At 31.0% G+C, this 9174-nt stretch overlaps 1 protein-coding gene across 1 annotated transcript; it reads left to right on the top strand.

The window, feature by feature from the left end:
- The first annotated feature begins 2052 nt into the window (after positions 1–2052).
- On the top strand, positions 2053–8074 carry LOC137815022 (protein DA1-related 2). The gene is made up of 12 exons (XM_068618034.2): positions 2053–2467; positions 2862–3019; positions 4741–4828; positions 4909–5029; positions 5299–5434; positions 5584–5667; positions 6163–6282; positions 6371–6583; positions 6663–6725; positions 6835–6950; positions 7421–7479; positions 7562–8074. The coding sequence occupies exons 1-12, from the start codon at positions 2419–2421 to the stop codon at positions 7888–7890; spliced, it is 1536 nt and encodes a 511-aa protein (XP_068474135.1). The 5' UTR covers positions 2053–2418; the 3' UTR covers positions 7891–8074.
- The last annotated feature ends 1100 nt before the right edge of the window (positions 8075–9174 follow it).

A 9174-nucleotide genomic window follows, 5' to 3' on the forward strand; every position in this document is an offset into this window, starting at 1 on the left:
TAATTTTATTCAAATATAAAAAATACATATAAATTCTTCACATACATATACCATCTATATGTATATTATATATTCCACATATATGTAAATGTACACATGAATATATCCAAAATAAGATGACATAAAAAAATATTAAATCATCTATAGACTTTCAAACCAAAAACTTGTAGAATCATTAGTTTTCATATTAAAACACAATTTGATTACGGACTTAAATAAATCCTAAAGTTAAAGGGTGAGATGAGTACTCAATACATATAAATCATAATCAACATGAGACTAAAACATCAAGTTTACGAAATGCTACAGATCATTCATACAAAATGGACAATAACATAATATTTCTCGAAAACTAATATTAAGTTTTACACCAAAAATTTGCAGTGCCTCTCACCACATAATATATCTCAAATCTCCCAACTTAATAATTGGTTTCAAATCTGATTATTAGTTCGATATTTAGACAAATAATTGTTTAGGAAGATATTCTTGTAGATTAAACAATTATTCTAGAAAGTAATTAAGTTAAGTTGAATCAAGTCACAATTAATATATATATATATATATATAACATCCTTATAAAAGAATATTTTATTTATTTAAGTGAAAATTTTATTGATATGAGTGTCTGATTATTATTTTAAATATTTAATTGTTGAAAGAAAGGTGGGATAAATCATAATTCCTGTGATAAAATAAAATAAAACTTAATTCTCACTTAAATATGTTTGTAATTATTATAAAATGTGTATTTTTGAATTTGATGCTTAATTTTGTTTATTTCTTTAAAATTTAGTAGTATTATTTTTAATTTTTATTAAATGAATGATTTTTTTTAATATATATATATATATAATTTTTAATCATTCTAAATCTAAAAAATATGAATTTTAGATAATTAAATAATATTTAATCAAGAATGTAGATTTTTTTTAAAGTATTACATACCAACATTGTAATATAAATCCTCTATAATTTATCTGAGATAATTTACTCAGGTAATAAATGTCAGATAATATTATGACCAAAGACAAAATTTAATTTTTAAAATAAATTTGTGATAAAAACTAAAATAAAAAATCGTTAATTTTATAAATATTAAAAATTGCATTAAGTCTGAATTATAATATCTAGAGTATGCTTAACGCTACTTCTTATATATAATTTAAATCTAGCCTTCCAATTGGCCTCAACCTTTAAAGACAGTTTTAATCACGTATATTAGAAGTATTTTATTTGTTTAGTAAAATATTTAGTTTCTACAAAGTAAAAATAATTTATGAATAAAACATTTTACCAAAAAGTCCCTTATACTAAAACTGATTTTAACCTATACTAAAACTAATTTTAAGAGTGTTTGTCGCACACACGCATCGAACACACGATACTCGTTGACATATATCTGTAAAATGTTTAATTCAAAAAATATTTTTTAAATTTTTGATAATTCTAGCACGGTTTTAACACAATTTAAAAAATATACATTAATTTTTTAAAAAATTCAAACTTATTGTATAAATTTTGAATATAATTATAAAAATAAGAAACAAATCTTTTAAAACCAGAACCAGCCATATCTTTCTACTAAAAAAACTGAAAGATACTTATCCATATAAATATTGATTATCATTTATATAACTCATAATTATATTATATGTAAATTTGTTGTTTCACAAATCTATATTTTAGAGATTATATACATTCTGTTATTATTTACTTGGTATCAGTTTAATTGTCCGTGTATATATATGCTATATAGATTTTAACTTAAAAAGATTGTTCTGGTTGTTCTTTTTTGTCTGTAGGAGGAAATTTATGCAAGGCAATGTGAAGTTGATTGGTGATTGGTGATGAGCAATGACATTATTCTTCTCCCATATATCTTCTACAGCTCAGGAAAAGACCCTACAAATAAACAGTTGACCATTTGGGAACAAAAGAAGAACCAAACTCTCTTTCAATTCAACTCACACTCTGTCTCTGTCACAACTCTTACCCGCCAAAATGCTCCCAACAAAAGGCCATAAAGAGAAAAACTTTCATCTTCAACTCCACTCCATGCGTGCAAATGCTAACACAACACCTTTCTCTCTCTCTACATATATTCCAGTTTGATTCTCAACCAACAATCCACCGTTACTTAATAATATTCTCCCATTCTTCAAGAACATATCTTTCTGCAATTGTCTATTTTCTCTTCATTGCTTTCCAAGCCAAGAATCTCTCTCTCTGCCACTTCCTCATAGATTCCTCTCCCTCTTTTTCAGCCACTATTAACGATCTCTAATCAACCTTCTTTTCCATCTCCTCTCCTCTCTCTCTCTCTCTCTCCCCTTCTCCTCTCTTTCTCATTTTCATCTTTCCTCCTTCCTTTTCCTCTTCTTCTTCTCACCCAACCACAAAAATCTATACATACTCATGGCTCCTCCCTCAGATATCAACCATCTTTCTCACCCTTGCATATACGGTATTTTCTTTCTTTTTTCTTCTTCTTCTTCTTCTTCTTTTTCCTTCTGCTCAAACAACAAAACAAAAAGCTAGAGCTTCTTCTGCATCACACTTGCCATCATCGCATGGAAGACAAAATTGATTTTGCAAACTTCAGAATACCCACGTCAAACTATTTTTTGAACTTTTAACTCCTTTTTTTGGTGGTTGTTGATTTTACTAAATGGGTATAGATGGTTGTACTTGTTCTTAAAAAAAATCATTTTTTTTACTTTGAATACGAGTCCAGAAGTTATGTAAAGTGTGCAATAAGATACAATCGAGTCGTGGACCAAATTCGATTTGTACTGTAATTTAGTGGTTTTAAATTCTAATTGAAACTTCTTTTTTGTTGCAATTTTGGTGGGAAGCAGGGGACTTTGTTTCTTCGTACTCAGAGAGAAAGTCTGGTTTTATGAAATGGTTTGGCAAGATTTTCAAAATTGGGTCCAATAGAGGAAGGGGTGGTGGTCGTCATCTACAGCAGCCTGAAGAGGAAAACATGGCTTGGCCAGCTCCAGCTAGATCAATGGTAAACAAAAAACATTCATGTTCTGTTTTGTTCCATTCGTGACACTGTTGTTTTCAAGGATATCTATATCAGTTGTTGTTTCTTGTTTGTTCTTGTCACTCATACAAGTAAATCGAAGGATTAATTTTTGACATTTCATTCCTTTTTGGTGCAAAACAATAATGATGTGGAAAACAACTAAAATGATTGACTTTTTTGCAAAGTCAGGAATCAAAGTCATAATTTTGTAAAGTCAAGACCTGCAACTTTTTACCTTTACAATTTTAAGAACTGAATGGGGTTTCACTCTAACTCAATCCTGATAAGGACTACACATTTGTCTTTTTTTTTGTCTTGTTTTGTTGATTAGACATCCTCCTGTTCTTATCAAGTTGAATTGAGTCTCTTTACTTGGGGTTACAGCTTAAAGCACATTGTGACTTTTACTCACTTTTTTCTTTCAAGCTTTTGGTTAAGCAATGCTGACTTGTATCTTATTTCTGCACTACACAACATGAGTTGTTCTGCATCATAACAGAGATGACTAATGCAGCATTGTTTTTAACTAATTTTCTGAAGCCTGCTTCTTATATTTGGGTTATCTGCTTCTGCTACAATGTAGAATATTTTTCCTTTACATTTATCCATGTTGTGTTAAAATTACTTCCTTACTAAAAAAGCATTACCAATATGTTCGGAGAGGAAACTTCATAGTTTAGTTTCTTTCAAGGACATTAAAATACATTGAATTTCAATTTCAATTATTTTATTTTTGAATATTTTAGTTAAATAAGTCAATTTAAAATTAAATTTTAATTTTCTCGTTTTATTAGAATATTATTATTATATACACATTTATTTTAATATTAAATACTATTTAATAATTTAAATATTGTTTAATGATGTTTTCAATCAATATCCATTGAGTTTTTTTTCAACAAAAGTCTACCAACATTTTTTCAATCGATGCTATTAAGAGTTTTTTCTATTGACATTGGTGAATTTTTGTTTGGAAGTGATGCTAATCATTACTATTTTGGCTAACACTGATTAAGGTTGTTGTTTTTTTCTCGGTTATTGTTTTCTGTTATTTTTTGACAGACTTTTTGATCAATATAAATTGAAAATTGCCTGGAATAACATTCCTCGGAAATAGTCTTAATCAAGATTTACTAAAAGATTTTCAAGATGAGATTGTAAAAAAATAACTTAGACATTATAAAAAAAATCTGGAGTAACATTGACTAAGAAAAAAACATTACTTCAATATTTTGACTTACATTAGAAAAAAAAAAAAATTCTGCAAAAAATTGACAAATAACTAGTACAATTTTTTGTCAAAATAAATACTCTACTTTAGCAAAAAAGCAACTTTCAAGTTCATGATGTTTTGAGTGAATCCGAAATTGACAATATCTTCACCAAGTTGACAATGCTCATGAGAAAAGTAAAGAAAGGAGAGTATTTAAAAAAAAATGTAAATAAATAAATAAATTTCAAAATTTTACTATTTTGTAAATAACATTTAAATTTGTTTACAATATTAAATAATCAAATTAAACAACAATAAATATTTCAAAATTATTTTTTATAGAAGTTATTATCTTCTCAAGGCCTTTTAGAAGGTCTAAGATGAGGGTTCATAACTGGATATGCAATGAATTTTTTGGTTCTTTTCATAAACATATGTTGAATACTGAGATTATGGAATAAGTATTGAATAATACTGTTGATGTTATTAGGATGACCGTGCTAGATCTCGGAAAGAGAAAGAAGAGTTGGACCATGCAATTGCACTTTCTTTAGGCGAAAATTTGAAGAGACCAACGGGTAGGTGCTGAAATTTGAAAAATGCACTTTCTCTCTAGCTACTGTGATCTAATTAAACTTTTTTTTTGTTTGATCATAAGGGTATAAATGGCGAACAGGAGCAAGAATTGATGAAGACTATGCAAAGGCTCTTCAGGATCGCATGTTCTCATCTGCTCATCCTCCATATGCCCCTGTACCCGCTTATCCCCATGGATATGGGTAATCTTCTCTCTCTGCTAAACATTGTAACTCATAAAGGGTTTCCAAAAATAGCGTGATTGTTGAATTTTTTTGTATTGGGGATTCCCCTAGTCAAAATTACTTAATATTTCTCTATCACTGTGTGTTGTGGGCATAAATTTGAACAAAATTTCAGAATATGTTTGATTTCTCTGTCGAATTTACCATACATTATGCAATAAGTTTGTGAGCATTCATTGTTGTGATGCTAACACAGTAGGAATTTATTGACAACTGATAATGTGCAGTATGGAATCGCACAGCAGAATATGTGGAGGGTGCAACCAAGAGATCTATGGCGATTGTTTGGGAGTCGGTCATAGTTATTTTCATCCAGACTGCTTCCAGTGTCACTCTTGTCGTTACCCCATTACTGAGCGTGAGGTAGTTCGATCCTCTTGAGATTAAGAGGAATCTGATATCATCGATAGTACTTATCTTCAATACTCTTTACAATTCATGTCTGTGAAAGTATTGATTTTAACTCTTCTCTTTTATTTGTATCTTACTTCCTTTTTTTCTGTTGATCCAAGTTTTCTTTGTCAGGGAAGCATCCATATCATAAGTCCTGTTTTAAAGAATTGACCCACCCTAGATGCGAAGTTTGCTATCAATTTGTAAGATTAGCCTGCTACATTGTTCTGCTTTTGTTACTCCTAGTTTTCTTCAAAAAGTTCTTTAAATTTCAGCGAATTTCATATACCTTGTAAGGGAGGGATAGTTACACTAGTTAGTTTATAATGATGGGACCAATTAAATAGTCCAATTAGTCTCTTTTTTTGGTGATGAAAATAGTACAATTAGTCTACTTGTGATACGCATCATTGATATCGTCATATCCTATTCATTATGAATATTGAGAAGATTGTGGAAATTCTGTTATGGAATAAGGCTTTTGTTGTTCTTGCAGAAATTCTGTTTTACTTTTTTTTTTTACATTAATTAATCATATGATATGCCATAAATTCTTTCTATTAATAAAATTGATTATTTATCACAGGACTACCTAGTAAAAAGATCATATCCTCTGTGTCTGTTACTATTGATTTCTAATCTTCAGGGTTAGTGAAAAGCAATATTAATATGATTGTGGTATTTTATTTCACTTTCAGATACCAATAAATGCTGCTGGTTTGATTGAGTATAGGTGCCACCCTTATTGGAACCAAAAGTATTGCCCATCTCATGAATATGATAATACATCTCGGTGCTGTAGTTGTGAAAGATTAGAGGTACGAACATATATAGTTATATCTCTTTTTTTTCATATGCTTCTCCCTTTTCTGATCTTTTATTTTCTTTTGAATTATCTTCTTGAAGTCTCGGAATGAAAGATACTGTAGATTAGAAGATGGAAGGATTTTATGCTTTGAGTGCATGGAATCTGCTATAATTGACACTGGTGAATGTCAGCCTCTTTATCATGCTATCAGAGACTATTACGAAGGAATGAATATGAGAATAGATCAGCAAATCCCAATGCTTCTTGTTGAGAGACAAGCACTTAATGATGCCATTGTTGGAGAGAAGAATGTAATGAACCATCCACTCTTTCTTTTTTCAGCTTTAGAATTTATTCAATTCCTCTAAACTTTTTATTGGCTTTTACCAGGGATTCCATCACCTACCAGAAACTAGGGGCTTATGCCTTTCAGAAGAGCAAACTGTCACAAGCGTATACTATTTACTTCTTTTTTTGCTTGTTTAACGAAGCCTTCACGAACCAACTTATAAATTATCTGCCAGGTATTTCAATTAATTTATGATATCTTGTGTTGTTTCAGGTGCTAAGACGGCCAAGAATTGGTGGTCATAGATTAATAGGGATGAGATCTCAACCTCAAAAGCTGCTTAGAAAATGTGAAGTTACAGCTATTCTTGTTCTGTATGGCCTTCCAAGGTAAGTAGCATTTAAAGACTATGGAGTCCTTATAAATATAATACACTACTAAGCCCCTCAAGGGCCAAAAATAGACAATGTGAATTCGATAGGATGGGCCTAAAGAGACCCAAAAGAAGAAAAATACAGTGGCTTTTAAAAATTTTATAGGATGGTCTTAAAATATAAAAAATAATATTTATAACTTCATTTAATTTATATTTTAATTTCCTAAATTAGATAATGACATTTGTAGGGGTCATTATTTATAGTTGGCATCTTTACACATACATAAAAGTGTATTCCTTGTTATCTGTCAATCTTCAGTGAAGAACATAAATGTTTATGTTTATCTTATTTATGGCTTTAATGGTAGTCTTTAGCTTATCTTCTGCTTCTTATTACAATGTTATTGCAATGGTACTTTGTGCTTGTAATAATGTTGATCCAAAATTTATAATAAATTTCATGAAATTTTTTACTGGATGCAGGTTACTCACAGGTGCTATACTTGCCCATGAGTTGATGCATGGTTGGTTACGCCTGAAAGGTGATAATGTGTTGTTATCTTTGTATTCAACTGCACAGTATTGCCTGATTTTATCTCACTCTGCCTTCAACTAATTAAGCAGGTTACCAAAACCTTAGTCCTGAAGTAGAGGAAGGTATTTGTCAGGTTCTCTCTTACATGTGGCTTGAGTCAGAGGTGATGTCATGTGCTAGAACCATGCCATCAACATCATCAGCTTCTTCTTCCTCCTCCTCATCCTCCCACTCATCAAAGAAAGGTGCAAAATCTCACGTTGAACGTAAATTGGGTGAGTTTTTCATGAACCAGATTGCCAATGATTCTTCCCCAGCTTATGGTGGTGGCTTCAGAGCGGCTAATGGAGCTGTGAATAAATATGGTTTACGTTGCACTCTGGAACATATTCGTTTGACTGGTAATTTCCCAGTTTGAGATAAGAACCCGTTCTCACAGGAGTTTGCAACTAGAGTTTGATGTTGTAATATTGGTTCAGATACGAGAGACAAGGTTGGACATAATTCCTCCTGTTATTTCATACCCAGGGGGAATGTGGTGTCCCTGTGTAAGGATATCCATGTCCAAGCTCAATAATATATTATGCATGCCTTGTTTTTAATTTATTTGGTATTATTTCTGATCATTTTACTAGCAATAATGATATTAACAACTACAGATTTTTTATTTTTTATTTATAGAAATCTATACCGTCTCTAAAAAAATAATTATATCAATACGAAAAACTCTCAACAAGTTAAATCTTAACTTAGAATATGTATAATATTTATTTATAAATATAACATTTAAAAAGCGGATTCAAATTGTAGTTTGGATTACCTAATTCAATTTCATTTTATAAATTACTTTTAAAGTTATACACTTTTTTTTAAATAGTCATGTACCATAAAACAATTTCTTAACTTAATAAATGATATTGTGTCTAATACTCAGTGCAAATCTTATAATGTATTCCAAAACTGTCTTAATCATATTCGAACATCAATGAATTCGCTTCATCATATACACAACATTAATGAATTCACTTTATTCATTTCCTCTAAGTACGTTATCAAATAGTTGATATTTTAACAAAATTCATTTTTAGATTGGGTGGAAAAAAAAATTGTGAAATTCAATTTATTATTCAAATGTATATTATTTTTAATCTATTTAAATAGATTTATTTTAAGTCTAAATTTATATTTTTGGATTTTAATTCCAATCCATTTAATTGAATATGAACTAGATATAGATCGGATACATTTTTGGATTATTCAAAAATAGATCATGGGTTAAATTTTGACTTGGTCCGGGCCTAGGTTTAGTTGAGTCAATTCGAAACCAAGTCGAGCAAAGTCGGCCCGAGTCCATGTCGAGTTGAGTCGGTTCAGGTCAAAGTCAAGTCGAGCTGGTTAGGGTCCAAGTCGTGCCTATTTGACTCAGGCCAAAGTTGAGTTGAGTCGGCCCAGGTCAAAGTTGAGTTGAGTCGTCAGGTCAAAGTTGAGTCGAGTCAACCCAGGCCAGAGTCGAGCTAAGTGGACCAGAGCCCAAGTCGAGTCGGCACCGAGCCCATGTCGAGCCAAGTCGGCCTGAGCCCATGTCGATCCGAGCTGGCTTGGACGGATGTCGAGTCGAGTCGGTTCGAGCGGAAGTCGAGCCGAGTTGGCCTGGGTCGATGTCAAACCGAGTCGGCTTGTGCCGATGTCGAGCAAAGTCAGC

This window comes from Phaseolus vulgaris, chromosome 1, assembly GCF_051622355.1.
Source record: "Phaseolus vulgaris cultivar YP4 chromosome 1, ASM5162235v1, whole genome shotgun sequence".
Classification (NCBI taxonomy): domain Eukaryota; kingdom Viridiplantae; phylum Streptophyta; class Magnoliopsida; order Fabales; family Fabaceae; genus Phaseolus; species Phaseolus vulgaris.

What these genes read in the sequence shown, in the direction of transcription:
- LOC137815022 (XM_068618034.2), top strand. Translation starts at nt 2,419, where the DNA reads ATGGCTCCTCCCTCAGATATCAACCATCTTTCTCACCCTTGCATATAC. An exon ending in CCATTGTTGGAGAGAAGAAT is followed by an intron (nt 6,584 to 6,662) that starts GTAATGAACCAT and finishes GGCTTTTACCAG; the next exon opens with GGATTCCATCACCTACCAGA. An exon ending in TGGTTGGTTACGCCTGAAAG is followed by an intron (nt 7,480 to 7,561) that starts GTGATAATGTGT and finishes CTAATTAAGCAG; the next exon opens with GTTACCAAAACCTTAGTCCT.